This window comes from Onychomys torridus, chromosome 1 (assembly GCF_903995425.1).
Source record: "Onychomys torridus chromosome 1, mOncTor1.1, whole genome shotgun sequence".
Lineage (NCBI taxonomy): Eukaryota > Metazoa > Chordata > Mammalia > Rodentia > Cricetidae > Onychomys > Onychomys torridus.
Window position 1 is genome coordinate 125,874,788 of NC_050443.1, and position 17,384 is coordinate 125,892,171.

At 52.0% G+C, this 17,384-nt stretch overlaps 2 protein-coding genes across 2 annotated transcripts; one reads left to right on the forward strand and one right to left on the reverse strand.

Moving 5' to 3' along the window:
* Positions 1 to 1,357: 1,357 nt before the first annotated feature.
* Positions 1,358 to 13,998, forward strand: Naaladl1 (N-acetylated alpha-linked acidic dipeptidase like 1). The gene is made up of 18 exons (XM_036202733.1): positions 1,358 to 1,557; positions 1,638 to 1,810; positions 1,887 to 2,008; positions 2,374 to 2,496; positions 6,506 to 6,789; positions 6,874 to 6,978; positions 7,429 to 7,514; positions 7,617 to 7,736; positions 10,741 to 10,826; positions 10,914 to 10,977; positions 11,059 to 11,126; positions 11,252 to 11,343; positions 11,432 to 11,522; positions 12,852 to 12,933; positions 13,012 to 13,185; positions 13,262 to 13,349; positions 13,452 to 13,544; positions 13,768 to 13,998. Exons 1-18 carry the CDS (start codon positions 1,358 to 1,360, stop codon positions 13,952 to 13,954), a joined length of 2,238 nt encoding a protein of 745 aa, XP_036058626.1. The 3' UTR covers positions 13,955 to 13,998.
* Positions 13,999 to 14,241: 243 nt separating this feature from the next.
* Sac3d1 (SAC3 domain containing 1) lies at positions 14,242 to 17,361 on the reverse strand. Its single transcript, XM_036202720.1, has 2 exons — positions 16,548 to 17,361; positions 14,242 to 14,829 (listed from the first exon to the last, which is right to left on the reverse strand). Exons 1-2 carry the CDS (start codon positions 17,359 to 17,361, stop codon positions 14,333 to 14,335), a joined length of 1,311 nt encoding a protein of 436 aa, XP_036058613.1. The 3' UTR covers positions 14,242 to 14,332.
* Positions 17,362 to 17,384: the final 23 nt, after the last annotated feature.

A 17,384-nucleotide genomic window follows, 5' to 3' on the forward strand; every position in this document is an offset into this window, starting at 1 on the left:
CTGAGTAGACTTCTCAAATGTCATTCACTATGCATGCTCTGAGACCCAAACCAGACTCGAGCACAGTTGCACACTTACTCTTAACTAGGTGTCCCACCTGTGGCTTCAATGTTCCAAGAACTAACTCCTTCAGGACGGGGTGTGGTTGTACCCTGGGTGTCATCTGAACCTCTGTTGCTAACCTTAGCAACTGTCCCCCAGTTCCTCCTAAGGAAGGTGAGTGCTCTCCAGATTGACAATCTTCTGATAAGAGCCAAGGCCACAGTCTGCGCCCTGATAAGCATCAAGCCAGTCTATCTCTCCCACTGGACTTTGCTTCCCCAGGGCCTGCCGGGGGCTGAGTAAATGAAGGGTAAAGCATAGGAGGAAATAGATAAGAAAATGGGTGGATGGAGAGGAGTGAGGGGCTAAGTGGGAGATGGAAGAGGAAGACCAGAGGATGGGAGGAAGGATGGATGAGCTGCAGAATGGTGGGAGGGACAGATAAGATGAATGCGAGCAGAGCACGGTGGTGCACTCTTTAATCCCGGCAGAAGTGGGAGAGGCTGGCAGATGTCTGCGAGTTTGAGACTAGCCTGTTCTACAGAGTTGTAGGCCACCCAGGGCTACACAACATGATTCTGTCTGTGAAAAAAAAAAAAGGATGATGGGTAAATTCCACATCTGGGGATGGAGAACCTTGCTTTGCCTGGGTGATGTGGGCTTCCTGGGTTAGATTCTGCAAGGTTTAGGCTCCCATCAAGAGTCCCACTTCCTTCCGTGAACCGGACCTTCTGAGAGGCAGAGACAGAAAATCCTGCCAGCCTTTCCCTCGTTTCATGCTCTGACACTGGGCTGTAACATCTCCACAGACGGTGTCTTCTTCATGAAGCCGACAGTGCGGTTTTCTAGTGAGGAAAATGGACTCAGAGAAGCTAAGTGAATTGTCTAACATGACACAGCTTGTCCAGCAAAATGACGTCATTTGACTAAATGTCTGCTCCAGCCATCAAGGCACCAGTGTCGGAGACTGAATGGCCTCGGCGAGGATGCAAAGGAGACAGGGTTTGCAGTGGGGCAGTCAGCAGGGCCCTGGATGTCCCGGACCTGTGGTGTCAGTTTGGCAGGGGAACCATGGAAGGGCCATTCCCTTTGCCAGCTGTAGTGTTCCAGAATTGTCCTGGTTCCTTCAGAGAGCCCTTCAGGTAAACAATTCAAAATGTGGTTCAGGTGTCAGCTCCTGGCTGGTACTACAGGATGTTCCCCGTCTCTTCACCGCAGGGGCAAAAGAACAGTACTACTCATGAGTAATGGTTAACCAGCTGGACACCCCATATATAAAGCAGCCCAGTGAGGGCTGCTGGGCTGTTTCCACAGGATGCACTGGGTTAAAATACTGGGGGTGGCCGTTGGGGCTGCCGCCCTCTTGGGGCTGGGGATAATCCTGGGCCACTTTGCCATCCCCAAAGCAAGTGATCCTCCGGCCCCCAACACTTCAGACTCCCAGGACCTGGACCTGGCCATTCTTGACTTGGTAATGGGACAACTAGATGCCAGCAGGATCAGAGAGAACCTTCGGTAAGAGGTGGGTCCTCCCAAACCCCTGTAAGCCAGAGGCCTGCCCTGACAGACTCCACCCTCCCCTGTTCACCCTGCAGAGAACTCTCCAAGGAGCCACATGTTGCCTCCAGCGCTCGGGATAAGGCCCTGGTGCAGCTGCTGCTGGAGCGTTGGCAGGATACAGAGACTGGCTTGGACTCAGCCAAGACCAATGAGTATGAGGTCCTGCTCTCCTTCCCCAGCCGGGAGCAACCGAACATTGTGGAAGTTGGTGAGTTCCTGTCCAGGACTGCCCCGGTGGTGAGGGCTGCGGCTAGGCCCGGTGCTGACCCAGCCTTCTCACACAGTGGGTTCCAGTGGAACTGTCTTTCACTCCTTCCAACCTGGAGAGAAAAATCTGACTGGGGAGCAGGTGGGGCCCAATGTGTTGCAACCTTATGCTGCCTACGCACCCCCTGGAACCCCAAAGGTGAGCCTGGATCCCCCACTACCATATTCTAGTTCTTCTTGGTTCCCCCTCTTCCTGCTCTAAAGCAGAGGCATCTGAGAAGTGCTTCAAGTGGAGCCCAAAGCCCCCCCTCCCCACTGATCTTACACATGCTGCTGTTATTCCTGGCCTCTGTTCATCATTCAACAAACACTAGTTAGTGCTCCCTGCTTAAAGCCTGGTATAGACACCTAGATAGGGAAGAGGAGAGCCATTTTTGGGGTACACATATCTTTGGGTGAGGAGGAAAGAGAACCAAAATTCTTGTTTCTGCTATTCAATCTGTGGACCCCCTTGTACCTGCCTTTGGCCAAGCCTGGCCTACAGATCTCTCCTTTTGGGATTAGGGCCTCCTCGTCTATGCCAACCGAGGCTCTGAAGAGGACTTCAAGGAGCTAGAGACTCGGGGCATCAACCTTGAAGGCACCATCGCCCTGACTCGCTATGGGGGCGTGGGGCGTGGAGCCAAGGTGAGTAGCATTCACCATGCAGGGACCTGGTGGAGAAGGGCCAGGGATGTACAGAAACACAAGGGGAAGAGAGCAGAGGAAGCATTGCTAGGAGAGGGAAGGGGCCGAGCTGCGAGCTTATGTGGGCTGGTGTCCCCCGAACACCCCGGCTCATGCTGCCTGGTACCCCAATAGAGTAAAAAACCCAAGCTCTTAAGCTCCTTTTTTATTTTTTCCCCTCAAGACAGGGTATCTCTGTGTAGTCCTGGCTATCCTCAAACTCAGAGAGATCCGCCTGCCTCTGCCTCTAGAGTGTTGGGATTAAAGGTGTGTGCCACTACTGCCCAGCTAATTGCAAATTTTAAAAAGATGTTTAGAAAGTCTTTTTTAAACCGTTTTTTACACTTATTTATTCATTTTATTTATTTATTTGAGGGGAAGAATGTTTGTGAGTGTGTGGGAACAGAGGACAGCTTGCAGGAGTCAGTTCTCTCCTTCCACTTTGTGTCCTGGGTGTTGATCTTGGGTTGTCAGGCTTGGTGGCAAGCCCCTTTTACCTGCCGTGCCGGCTCACCTGCCCAGGAACTGACTCTTTAAGTTGTGTTTTATTCAGACCTGGCAATCTGCGAAAGCAGCGGGCTAACATCTTAATAGCTGGCATCTCCTCCCCAGCCAGGAGATTGCACAGTGAGACTGGAGAGACAAAGGCAGGCGCCACTCTGGAGCAGTCAGGCCCTCGGGCCAGGGCCGGCCATGCTTCGGAGACTCCCAGTGTTCGTGTCTCACCTTTGCATCTGCTGCACGGCCTGCTCCTTCTCGGGGTGCTGAGCTCAGACCCTGAGTCTACTTAGTGTCTGCTGATACCAACTGTGTACTCCGGGGCCTGGGCACATCCTACAGGCTCTTTTCTGCAATACAGAGGGTCCTGGGGCTCCATGGATGGCTGCCGGTCTAGTCATATTGGAAAGCTCTAGGTTTCAGGGAGAAAGGCTATCTCAAAAAATATGGTGAAAATGGAGCATGCCTTTCATCCCTGAAGAGGGAGGCAGAGATAGAAAGATCTCTGTGAGTTCCAGGCCAACCTGGTCTACATAGTGTTTTTCAGGTTAAATAAATAAATAAAGCCAGGTGTGGTGGCGCACAGCTTTAACTCCAGATTGGAGGGTCTGTCTGGCTTTAACTTGGTCTATGTAGAGAATTCCAAGACAGCTAGGACTAAACAAATAAAACCAACACCTAAACAACAAAAATAGGGTGGAAAGTGACCATGTTCACAGACACTTGTGTACAGAGAGAGAGAGAGAGAGAGAGAGAGAGAGAGAGAGAGAGAGAGAGAGAGGAGGAAGGGCTGGGACAGCTGCTGTCTGCTCTCTTCCCCAGCTTTTCAAGGGAGGTATCTCACCTAGTCAGGGTTTCTTTCTTTTTTTCTTTTTCTTATTGGTTTTTCAAGACAGGGAGGGTGTCTCTGGCTGACCTGGAACTCACTCTGTAGACCAGACTGGCCTCAAACTCACAGAGATCCTCCTGCCACTGACTCCTGGGTTTAAAGGCGTGGGCCACCACTGCCTGGCTTAGTCAGGGTTCTGTTGCTGTGATAAACACCATGACAAAAGCAACTTGGGGAGAAGAGTTTATTTTCCTTTTCTCATGTAGCAAAGGCTGGCCTTGAATTTACTGTGTAGCTAAGGAGGACCCTGAGCTTCTGACCCTGTTGCCCCCACCCACCACAGGCTGGTATTAGAGGTTTGCGTAATTACCAAGTTACGTAATTGTTAATCTCCTTTTTGTCTGTCTGCTTGTTTTTTCATTGTTTTGGAGTCTCATTATGTAGCCAAATCTAGCTTGAAACTCACTGTGTATCTCAGGTTAATCTTGAACTCCCAAATCCTCCTGCCTCAGCCTCCCAAGTTCTGGGGCTGCAATTGTGCACCTCCATGCTCAGTGTGATGCTCACCTTTTTTTTTTTTTTTTTTTTTTAAATGATGTGTGGGGAAGATTGAGAAAAGGCCTTATGTTACAGCCTAGGCTAGCCTAGAACTCACTATGTAGCCCAGGCTTACCTTCAACTCAAGGTAATCCTCCCGCTTCAGCCTTCTGAGTGCTAGGATTAGAATTGTGAGCTACCACATGTGGCCTGGCTGTCACAGTTTCAAAGTCTACAGTGTGTTAAGAACCTTGGCGATATGCACTGTAGCTGTGTGTAGTGTGTGGGTTCAGGCGGGTCTGTGGAATGAAGACACCGAGGCATCTTAAGAATGAATTTAGCCTATCATGGCTGCAGGGGGGTCCAGCCACGAAGGACCGAAGCCCTTTTCCCTTCACCTAGGGCATATTTATTTACTCTTTTTTTTTTTTTTTTTTACAGTTTAGATAGTTAATCTCGTACCTTCAAAGCAACCTGAAAGGCTCTCCCAGAGACCAAATGCCAGGTGCAAGTTACTTGAATTAACGGGTTCCTCGGTTTTCCGGGTTTCCTGGACCAAGTTTTGCATAGGCCTTTGATCCTTGGGGGACTCTCTGATCCTTGACTCTCAAACAAGATTCACATAGGGGTAATAAGAGAAACAAAAGGTGTGGTTAGACCTAGGAAGGATTAGGGCTAGGGGCTGCCCTCTGGAGCCAAGCCAGCTCAGCAGGAATGCCGCCACAATGCACCATCATTACTGTCCATGTTCAGCACCGGAGCATTGTTTGAAACAACATTCCAGAGGCTCTGGAGATGACTCAGCTACTAAAGGTACATACTGCTCTTGCAGAGGGCTTGAGTTTAGTTCCCAGACCCCATGTCAGGTGGTTTACAGCTACCTAAAACTCCAGTTCCAACGGGATCTGGCCTCTCTGGCCTCCTCAGCCACTCGTGCACAAACCCACTTAGAGACACACGACACACACGCACAGACACACACAATTTAAATAAATAGTAAAATATATCTTTACTCTTGGCAGGGGCAGGGATTTTCTGTGTAACAGCCCCGGCTGTCCTGGGACTGGATTTGTAGACAAGTCTGGCCTCAAACTCACATAGATCTGAGCGTTGGGATTAAAGGCGTGCGCCACCACACCTGCTTTGTTTTGCTTAATTGAAACTGAAATTCCATTTAATAATGTCTTCTTCTCCCATTGCACCATAGGCCTCTAATATCCTCAACTCCACTTTCTTTTGTAATTTTAATTGATGTGTATGAGTGTTTTGCCCAAATATAAATTCAGTACTCACAGTGGCCAGAGAGGGCATCAGATCCCCTGGAATTGGAGTTATGGATGGTTATGAGCCGCCATGTTTGTGCTGGAAACTGAACCCAGGTCCACTGGAAGAGCAGCCAGTGCTCTTTTGTTTTGTTTTTGTTTTTGCAGACAGGGTTTCTCTGTGTGGCCTTGGCTATCCTGTAACTTGCTCTGTTTAGCAGGCTAGCTTTGAATTTGAGATCCACCTGCCTCTGCTTCCCTATTGCGTTCCACACCATAGTCTGGCACAGCTAGTACTCTGTCTATCCCTGCCAACTTATTTATTTTTCAATGAAAAAGGACTTCAGACATTTGTTTGTTTATGTGTCTATGTGCATGTTTGTGTTGTGTTGTGTGGGTGCCTTCAGTGGCCAGAAGAGGGCATCTGATCCCTCGGTGATGGAGTTACAAGTGTCATACATTTTCCCCGTGGTGATGGTGGTACATACACACCTTTAATCCCAGCGCTGGGGAGGCAGAGGCAGGAGGATCTCTGAGTTTGAGGTCAGCCTAGTCTACAGAGCAAGGATCCAGGACAGCCAGGGACACACAGAGAAACCCTGTCTCAGAAAAAAAACAAAAAAAAAAAAAAAACAAGGAAGATGAAGAGAAACAGGTTAAGTTAAAAGACCTAGCCAGATGAGCCTAAGCTAGGCTGAGCATTCACAACTAATAAGTCTCTGTGTCATACATGATTTGGGAGCTGGTTAGTGGCCCAAAAGAAAAAGCCTGGTACAGGAGGAGGCATAGGGCATACCTGTCCCCATCTGTCACTCACACACGGCCTCCTCTGTGCCTTCTGCAGGCCATTAATGCTGCCAAACACGGAGTGGTCGGAGTGCTGGTGTACACAGACCCTGGCGATATCAATGATGGGAAGAGCTTGCCTACCGAAACCTTCCCCAACTCCTGGGGGCTGCCTCCCTCTGGTGTGGAGAGAGGCTCCTACTATGAGTATTTTGGGGACCCTCTGACTCCATACCTTCCAGCTCATCCCTCTACTTTCCGCCTGAATCTTAACAACATCTCGGGATTTCCCCCAATTCCTGCTCAGCCCATTGGCTTTGAGGATGCCAAAGACCTGCTCTGGTGAGCCTGTGCCCAGTCCTTTGCCTGTCTGCAGATACCCGCAGATGGCAAACTTACCCTCACAGGCACCCTCTTCCTCCCCAGTAACCTCACTGGAGCCTCTGCCCCAGATTCCTGGCAGGGAGCGCTGGGCTGTGACTATAAGCTGGGGCCCGGCTTCAAGCAGGACGGGAGCTTCCCAGCAGACAGGTGAGGAGGCTTCTCTCTTCCCTCCAGGTCCCCCAACTCCCTTCCTCCCTGATACCTCTTACCTGACTTTCCTTCTTCCCTCTTCAAGACCGTCCTCCAGCCCTCTCCAGAACAGCTTGGTCTTTGGGGGAAGCTCACTGAAAGGGCTATGACCCTCCAAACCCACTTCCAGCTCTAGCCACTGCCTCCTTTGAACATGCTCCATGACCTTGGCAGTGCACTCCTGGCCAATGTCAGCTTCCTCATCTGGGCATTCCTGCTACCAAGTGTCCCCTCTTCCCAAGCTAAGGAGGCTCCCAACCAAAGGCAGGCCAGCTTTGCTTATTGCTTTTCTTGGTCCTGCTGGGCAAGTGACTGCCATCACCTCTCTTGGCCTCACTTTCTCCTGAATTTGATAAGGGGACAGGAGGGGGCTTAAATTCTAATCATATCCTTCCTCTCACTCCCTAGTGAGGTGAAAGTGAGTGTCCACAACACTCTGGAGCTGAGACCCTCCTCCAACGTCCTGGGCATCATCCAGGGGGCTGTGGAGCCTGGTGAGCCTCCGGTCCAAGCCCTGCCACTCCCCTTCAAGTCTCCCTGGGTCCTGCCCCGGTTGCAGCCCACCTTGGTCCGCCTGACTCTGGTCCTCCCTTCAGATCGTTATGTGATCTATGGAAACCATCGGGACAGCTGGGTACATGGAGCCGTGGACCCCAGCAGCGGCACTGCTGTCCTCCTGGAGATCTCCCGAGTCCTGGGAACCTTGCTAAAGAAGGGTGAGGCTGCTATCCTCTCTCCTGGTCACTTCCCCAGAAGCCACAGAGTCATTTCTAGCCTACTTCTTCCATTTCCTCCATCTTCAGGGCTCACCTGAGCTCGGCCATGAGCTCTGGAGGCATAAGTTCCTGGGCACCAGCCCCTGGCCTAAGAAGTCTCAGGGATCAAGGAACAGATTACTGATATATGCAGCCATCTTCAGGATGTGTGTCCTGGTAGAGTCAGCCCCACAGGCTGTAAACATGGTCTGCCCAGGCTCTGCCCATTAGGGTGCCATGCCTTTTAAGGCATGTCAAAGTATTCTGGTGACATTCCAGCACCAGAGTCTCTCAGAGGAAGGGGTAGTGGATTCTCAGGTAGGGCAAGGGGTCATAGCTAGGAAAGAAGCTGAGCAGCCAGGGATAGTGGCAACCAGAGGAGCTGGCAGGAAGGAGGTTGAGGGTGTCTGTGTCCAGGTTGGAAAAGGCACTTGAGACACGAACTGGAGAGTTGGTAGCAATGCCAGGAGGTCAAGCAGATGCAGCCAAGATCGGCTGAGGAGTCAAGTGATGAGCTGGGGAGAGACAAGCAGCCCTGGAGCTCTGAGCAAGACCAGCCAGTCTAGCCCACTTGGTGAGTTCCTGGCCATGGAGACCTCATCTCAAAAGCCAAGGGGTTACTTGGACATAGCTAATATTTTCCTTATGCATTTATTATAGTTTAATACATCAAAGTAGACAGAATCTAAATAATGGATTCTCCTATAGATTGTCAGGAAATACTAATAAGTGGTATGAAGATAGGTGCTTTCTGGAGATGAGAAAACACCACCATCACCAAAACCGTAAACAAAGCTAACCTGCACTCACACAGGAGAGCCTTGGAGAGCCTGCCTCACCTGTGCCCTTTCGTCTCTCGGCGGCTCCTCAGCTCTTCTTGTCTTTCACCATGCTGGCATTTGTTGATCTCCCTGAGTCTGGGTAAGCCTGGTTACCATCAGGCTTTACGTTTCTGATAAGAAAAAGTGTGGGGATACAGAGTGAGACCCTATCTCAGTAAGTAAATAAGTAAGTGAAGGGTTGGAGTTGCAGGTCAGTTGGTAAACTGCTTGCCTAGCATGTGAGAGGCCCTTTATTGGATCCCAGCACTTGGATCCCAGTGGAGGCAGGAGAATTAGAAGTTCAAAGTCAACCTCAGTTACATAGTGAATTTGGAGTCAGGCTCTGATACAAAAGATGAGATCTGTCAGGGTAGCACATGCCTGTGATCTTAACACTGGGGACGCTGAGGCAGGAGGATGGTGAGTTTAAAACCAACCTGTGCTATATGAGTAGTTAGTTCTAGGCCAGACTGAACTCTATAGCACGACCCCGTTTTGGAGAACAACAGTGTAAGACTCAAACAAGAATGATCAAGTGATCCAGCTGCAGCCAGAGGCGACAAACACAGGGAGCATGTGGGGCTGAGGGAATATGGCGTCGATGAGGGGACTGTGGGGGTCCAGCCCCTCGATAGTCCCCTCCCAGGGTCTGGGAAGAATCTACAACCAGCTGATAATTAATCTTCGATGAAAAGAAATGAATCCATGTGCAGGAAACTCCTTAGTTCATACACTTTATTCTACTGTGTCAGTTCTCTCTACATAGCCTCTATTCTGCTCTCATGCCCAGCTCCTTTCTTGCCTGATTTCTCTCTACATCTATCTACTGTCCCCTCCAGGTTCTATCTTAATTCCTTCATCTAGTTCTGCCCCGTCTAGGTTCTCATCCATCTAGTTCTTTCCCATATCAGCTCCTCTCCCATCTCCTTCTCTCTCATCTTGTTCTTCCCCATCTGGCTCTTCCTCATCTTCCATCTCGTTCCTCTAGTTCTCTCTTCTAGCCTTTCAATCTAGTTCTTCCCCATCTCAGTTTGTTCCTCTCAAGTTCTTACCCATCTAGTTCTTCCATTCTCTTTTCTCTTCTCCGTGCGCGGTTCTTTCCCTGTCTACAGAAAATACCTGCCTTTTCTTTCCTTGGGCACGCGGTTCCCTGCCTCCTCAGGAATGTTGTTTTATCTCTCACCTTGATATGTGAAAACCTCTTTTGTTCTCAATCAAAGTGCTCTGGAGAACCACTAGGCCTCCTCAAGGCCAGGGGATGGTCTGAGCTTCCTTAGCACAGGAAACAAAGCTAGGCGGCTCCCTCCAGCTTGTCTCCTAGGCTCAGCAGGGCAGATAGTAACTTAGTAGGTTCAGCAGGTCAGGGGAGCTGAACTGTTTGCCACTTGGTTTGGGCACGCAAGGATTTCATAGCAAAAGACAGCTGAAATATTAAAGGCTGGGTAACACCAAATATTCATAATAAATGGCTTGCTTTTTGACAGGCCCTTGGCCGGTCAAGGTTTAGCTTTAATACACAGCTGAATCTCTACGATATATTCTTGTGGCCCACAAGAGTCCTTGGGTGTGGCTGACACACTGTGGGTAGGTAGCCTGGAGATGGAAGCCAGGCTGCAGGATGCTGTGGGAGGCAGGGTGGGGCCCTGGATAAATCTAGGCCTCTGGAGGCAGATGTCTGAATTTGAACGTGGCTCTGCTGCCTACTGGCTATGACCTTGGGCAAATCATTTAAGTTCTCTCTGCCTAATTTTCTTCAACTGTGAAATGCAAAGATACTGTTGTAATGGTTGGTTTGGGATAAATCCATTGGACAAATACTAATGTATTATCAACAAATATTTCCTGGGATGCTTTGAGATTGAGGTAGAGGTTCAGATTCCCTCAAAGCAGATCTACCATGAACCAGAGAGGAGGTGGGGCATTCTGGCTAAGAGAGACCCTGACCCAGGGATTCCCGGGGTCGGGTGTGTTGAGAGAGGGAGACTAGAAAGAAGACCCCTCCTGGAAGGTTGGCAGGAGGGTGCTAGGTCTCCCTGGCACAGGCTGCACACCTTTTCTAGCTCCTCCATCCCTTCCATGTCCCCAGCCTACTCCTGAAGTCAGAGGACCCTGCCCTCCGACTCCTCATGCCCTCTTCTCTCCAGGCACCTGGCGACCCCGCAGATCCATCATCTTTGCCAGCTGGGGGGCAGAGGAATTCGGGCTCATTGGCTCTACAGAATTCACAGAGGTGAGTGAACCCCACAAATGGGTAGAATGGGTGGAAGGGGTTCCTGGATGGGGCTGTAACAGACTGGGGTGTTCCCTGACCCTGTAGGAGTTCCTCAGCAAGCTGCAGGAGCGCACAGTGGCCTACATCAATGTGGACATCTCTGTGTTCGGTAGGGGAAGTTCTGCCAGCTAAGGTGGGCTGGGAAAGGGAGGAGCTGGGTCTGAACAGGTCTCCTTGATTCCTTCCATAGCCAATGCTACCCTCAGGGCACAGGGGACGCCCCCTGTACAAAGTGTGATCTTTTCTGCCACCAAAGAGGTACAAGGGGAGTATGATGATCTAGTGGGGTGGGCAGGACTGGGGCAGGGGTCACAGTGGATCTGGAGATTGGAGTCTGGCAGAGACCCATCCAGTTGTTGAGGCTGGGTTTCTCTCTGTACCAGATCAGTGCTCCAGGTCCCAGCAGCCTCAGTATCTATGACAACTGGCTCCGGTATACCAACCGCAGTAGTCCAGTGTATGGTCTGGTCCCCAGGTGAGCCTCAAAACCAGAAAGGCAGAGGACCATAGGCCCAGCACGTTCATCAAGCACCTTCCAAATGTATTTCTCTTCCCTCCTCTAGCCTGGGTACACTGGGTGCAGGCAGCGACTATGCCTCGTTTATCCACTTCCTGGGCATCTCTTCCATGGACCTTGCCTACACCTATGACAAGGTGAGCAGAGTCTGCCACGCCACTCCCCTCCCAGTGCGGCTGCATCAAATCTCAGGGAAGGTCTGGTACAGACTAGCTCTAGCGCATTCACTAAGCAGCTGTGCGTCTTAGTTTTGTTTCCTGTTGCTGTGACTGACACCCTGACAAAAGCAACTTTGAGGAGGAAGGGGTTATTTTGGCTCACAAGTCCAAGTCACAGTACATTATGGCAGGAAGTTACTGTAGCAGGCACTCCAGAGAACATATCACATTCACAGTGAAGGGTGGAAAGCAATGAGTGAATGCACTAGTGTGCAGTTTAGTTTCTCCATCCCTGACCTAGGGAATGGTGCTACCCAGTATGGTCTTCCCACCCCAATGAATGTAATCGAGATAGACTCCCACAGACATGCCCATAGGCCATCCTGATCTAGACAGTCCCTTCTTGAGACTCTTCCCAGGTGATTCTAGATCCTCACGTCGACAATTTAAACTAACGATTAACATGGCAACACAGGTCAACTGTCTTAGTTAGGGTTTCCATTGCGGTGAAGAGACACCATGACCACAACAACTCTTATAAAGGAAAACATCCAATTGGGGTGGCTTACAGTTTCAGGGATTTAGTCTGTTATCATCATGGTGGGACATGGTGGCATGCAGGCAGAAGACCTCAAAGTGACCCACAGTGACTCACTTCCTCCGACAAGGCCACACCCACTCCAACAAAGCCACACCTCCTTATGAGCTTATGGGAGCCAATTACATTCAAATTACCACACCAACTTTCTTAGATTCTCTGAGCATGTATACTCACCGAATATTTGTGCTGACTGCATCAATTCGCAGATGCTCCATCTTGCTCATTCTACAATCCTCTGTTGTGTCACGTTATGCCTTAGTCAGGAGGAAGAAAAGACTACTGTCAATCAGTTGTAGGATGACAGTGACTAACAGAATTGAGTTTGGAAATGCTTTTGTGGGTGTCAGCACTAATCAAGTAATGCTAGGGAACTAAGGAGTCACACACTGTTGTGGGACTGAGGTGGGAGCTGCAGCTCCTCTGGCCTGCACCTCTTGAGTGGATGCTCTAAGGCCTTTTCTCCCACTAGCTCTGCTGCCCTTGGGTGGTGGAGCTGGGATCCCCATATCTGACTCTACTGCCCCAAGCTCCTCCTCTTTCCTACCTGGGAGATACCAGGCAGGTTAGTCCCTGAGCCTCAGTTCCTTCTTTTATGTGGAAATTCTGAAGCCCACATCCTGGATGTGATGACTGCGGCCATGCTGACACACAGCTCACACAATGTGGCTTTCCCACCCAAGCCTAGCCCCTCTTCCTTATTCTTCTAGGGCAAGACTTCAGCCAGGATCTACCCTACCTACCACACGGCTTTTGACACCTTTGATTATATGGAGAAGTTTCTGGACCCTGGTGAGGAGGGGACAGGGACATTCTGAGGATAGAAGGATGGGCTGAAGATGCAGTCCTGGCCTCATGTCCCCTCCACAGGTTTCAGCAGCCACCAAGCTGTGGCCCGGACTGCTGGGAGTGTGCTTCTGCGGCTCAGTGACAGCCTCTTCTTGCCCCTCAATGTCAGTGACTACAGTGAGACACTACACAGCTTCCTGGAGGCTGCCCAAAAGGGTCTTGGCACCCTATTAGAGCAGCATAATATCAGCCTGAGTATGCACACCCCAACATGGAAGTTCGGGGAACCCTGTATCCCCAGGCAGAGCTAAGCCAGATGTTCCTCTCCCAGGTCCCCTGGTGACTGCAGTGGAGAACTTTAAGACAGCAGCTGCAGCCTTGGTCGAACGCATCTCAAGACTGCAGAAGAACAGCCCTAAGTGAGCATGGGCAGTGGGCAGGTGTCTGGAGGGGGTACCAAGGGCACACATCAAGCCAGCAGCTAGACTACTGGCTTGTGGGGTGACCCACATGCCCTCCAGTCCCTTGCAGGTACGGATGGTCAATGACCAGCTAATGCTCTTGGAACGGGCATTCCTGAACCCAAGGGCTTTTCCGGAGAACCGACACTATAGGTAAGTCTATGCCCAAGCTCCTGGGAGGTGGGGTGGAGCAACGATCTAGCCGGTTTCCTGCTTCCCTGCACCACCTGCTCACTGATGGCTGGGAATGAGATCCTCCCTGAACTGCTAAGCCCTTTCTTTCAGAGACCAGACGGGGGCTTTTATGCCTGCCTGTGGACAATGCAGAGTTCCAGGCCAACCTCTCACTGACTGTTAACTTGTTATTTCTCCACAGTCACGTGCTCTGGGCACCCAACACCGCCTCTACTGCCACATTCCCAGGTCTGGCCAATGCTTGTGCTAGAGCACAGGACGCCAACTCAGGATCTGAAGCTTGGGCTGAAGTACAGAGGCAGCTTAGCATTGTAGTAATGGCCCTGGAGGGTGCAGCAGCCACCCTGGAACCTGTGGATGACCTCTGACCCTAGCTCTGTCTCTTGGGCCTTTCCTTATCTTGCATCTCACACCTGTTCCTCTGGGATATGTCCCAGTCTTTGTGAGGCCAGGAGTAGATTAAATCAGGAAACACTCTCAAGCTTTTGAGGCAACAGCTGGGGATCCTTGCAGTTAAAAAAACCTGCTCATGGTAGTGGGTGAAACTTGGGCCCCAAGTAGAGTGTAGAGGCCATTGCCCAACGTCTTTCTTCTTACCCTGATCTTCAATGTTCTATCTCCCCTCTTAACCCTCAAATAAACGAAGTCTAACAAGTTCCTGTAAAACAAGTTCCTTTTATTGTTTGGGAATCATGAAAAAGAACCCCAGGTGCTCTGGTCCAGTCCTTGGGGGAGACGGAGCCCTCTCAAGCTGGAGATCCAGGTCTGTGTATTTCCCTGTCTTCCTCTGCCATGACCACCTCCTCCAGGGTGTGTCCCTGCAGCTTGCTTCCCACTAACAGGTGGCAGGTACCAGGGGGTGGGAGTCCTTCCTCAGAGTATCGACCCCTCAGGAATACAACTCTGTCTTTATCTAAGGTCAGCCCATGGGCCCGACACAGGTCCTGTGCTTCGCAGAGTCCATCCAGGGCCAGAAGGTGTACTATGAAGTCCAAAGGCAAGGTCTGCCCTTTGGGAGTGCTCAGGGCACGGGACAGACGGGCCAGGGCTTTGCGGCGGGCAGAGCCAATGTGTCCCTGCACTGCGCAGCTCTGTAGGTAGGGCAAGGTGCGAAGCAGGCGGAACAACCGGGCATGGTTGCCTTCACGGAAGGCAGCGTCAACAGCCAGGGCGGTCTGAAGGGGTGGGCAGGCACGAAGGGAGGCAGGCAGCCGTAGGACCTCCTGCAGGGCTTCTACAGAGCCTGAGGCCCAGAATCAGAAAGAAACAAGAATGCTTAGTAACTAATAGATCAGGCCCACCTACCTTATATTCCACCCCTCCAGTTCATTTCCAGAACTTGGTTCTGCCCACCTGCCAACTCCAGTCATGTTCCCTCAGAGAGGCTAACACTTCCTCTCTCCTTCCAACAAAGATCCAGCCATCACACCAGACCCTTCTCTGATCTGTCTATGTGAGGAGCCACAAGACCAGACCTCCTTCAGTCTAAATCCTTACAATGGGGAAATGGGCATTGTTACATTTACAGATGAGGACACAGGATGTCTTAAGAGTTTCCATTACTGTGACAAAATACCATGACCAATCACAAGTTGGAGGGGAGGAAGTTCCTTTGGCTAACACCTTCAAATTGCTGTTCATCACTAAGGGAAATCAGGACAGGAACTCAAGCAGGACAGGATCCTGGAGGCAGGAACTGATACAGAGGCCACTGGGGTGTTGCTCACTGGCTTGCTCAGCTCGTTTTCTTTTTTCCTGTTTTTTTCAGGACCACCACAGTGGGCTGGGCCCTTCCTCCCCCAATGATCACTAATTGAGAAAATGCATTACAGCTGGATCTCGTGAAGCCATTTCCTCAACTTTTTTTTTTTCTTCTTCTTCTGAGACAGGGTTTCTCCTGTAGTGTTTGCGTCCTTCCTGGAACTCAGTTTGGAGACCAGGCTGGCCTCGGACTCAGAGACCAGGCTTGCCTCGGACTCCCAAGTGCTGAGATTAAAGGCTTGCGCTGCCGCCGGGCTTATTTCCTCAACTTCTTTCCTCTCTGATGACTAGTTTTCGTCAAGTCAACACACAAAACCAGCCAGTGCACAGGCCAAAATAAAGTCTTGCCTGAGGCTGTCCTAGAGAGCTCAGGCTACTCCTGCTGGACCCAAACCTAAGTTGTCTGACTCGGGTTTCCCACTGTCTAGGCTGCACTATCAAAAGGATTCTGGGTGCTGGCTTCTTCACCACACTCTCACTTCTCCATCTGGAAAGGTCATTTTTTGAGGAAGACTCTCTTCCTTTCCAAGAAATCGTGGCCACTGGGACCTTGGGCCACTTTTTAGTTTAAGAATCAATCTGTGGCTGGGTGGGTGGTGGCGCACGCCTTTGATCCCAGCACTCGGGAGGCAGAGGCAGGCGGATCTCTCTGAGTTCGAGGCCAGCCTGGGCTACCAAGTGAGTTCCAGGAAAGGCCCAAAGCTACAGAGAAACCCTGTCTCGAAAAACCTAAAAAAGGAGTCACCCTGTGTGTGTTATCCCATATAAAATCACCAAAGAATCTGCTTGCCTGAGTTGGGATTAAAGGCACCTGCCACCACGCCCATCGGATTTCTTTTAATAAGTAATTCGCCCACAGAAAGGGCCTTTTAGCAACTTCTGTCAAGTTCATTCTTGGGCCAGCCAGCCCACCGAGTAGTTTTTAAAAGTTCGGAAAGCGCTTTCTAGGCCAACTCCCTCATTACCATCCCACCTCCCTCCACCTCTATTATGGAGAAAACAGCCCCGTGTAGGAATGACAGGTCTGAGGCCCCACGTCGGGAGTCGAGGGCTCTTAGGAACAGACTTTCCCGAGGAGGAGCTACTACGGAGTGATGGAAGCTGCCGTACCCCGTAGCTACACTTCGCCACCGACGCTAGGGCTGCTTCTCCCCCAAGATCCTCAGGTCCCCACGCTCAGCTCCGTGGGAGCCGACTCACCCAAATTGTAGAGCAGAAAGAGGCCCTGGAAGGCGGCCTGCCGGGGGTGCGGAGCCTCGCCTCGCGCGTAGCAGCGCCTCAGCGAGCCGAAGCCCTCCTGCACCTGCGTCTGCAGCAGCACCGGGTCCGCGGCTCCGCGCGCTTCTTCGGGCCGCAGGCGCGCCACCACGGCCAGCAGCGTGGCCAGCGCGGCCTCCAGCACCGCCGCCGCTTCCGCGTCGCCCACGCCCTGCAGCGACAGGTCCAGCCGCACAGCGCGCAGGCGGTCCGCCACGAAGCCCGCCACCTCTGCGCACGACGCGTCGGCGCGGCCGGCCACCTCACCGGCCAGGTAGCGCACGGTGGCCAGGAGCACCGGGGGCGGCCGCAGCAGGCTGGGCGGGGGCCGGGGCTTGCCGGCCGCCGGCCGGCTGTACTCCTTCACGGCGCGCCGCGGGTCGGCTCGGGGCGCGCTCCCAGGTCCGCCCGGCTCTACCTCCAGCCGGTGCAGGCGGCGCTCGCGCTCGCGTTGGGAGCGCTCGGCGGCCGGGCACATGTCTGGGCACAGGCCCCTCGGCAGCTTGCAGCCGGACATGGCAGGGAGGTGGGTAGCCGACGCACACTCGGCATCTCCGGGCCAGTGGACGCGCGGCGCTGCATCTTGCCCCGGGCACGGGGAACAGGCACGGGGCCCCGTTTGGCTGGCCCGCCCCCGCTCCCCGTGGCTCCCCAGACCGGCCAATACAAGAACGCTCCTGCTCCGGCGGCCTTCAGAAACGCCTCCCATAATCCATCGCGCCTGGCCTCGTTCTTTTCCCACTTTAAGCCGTCCCATGATGCACTGGTTTGTAGTCCAGC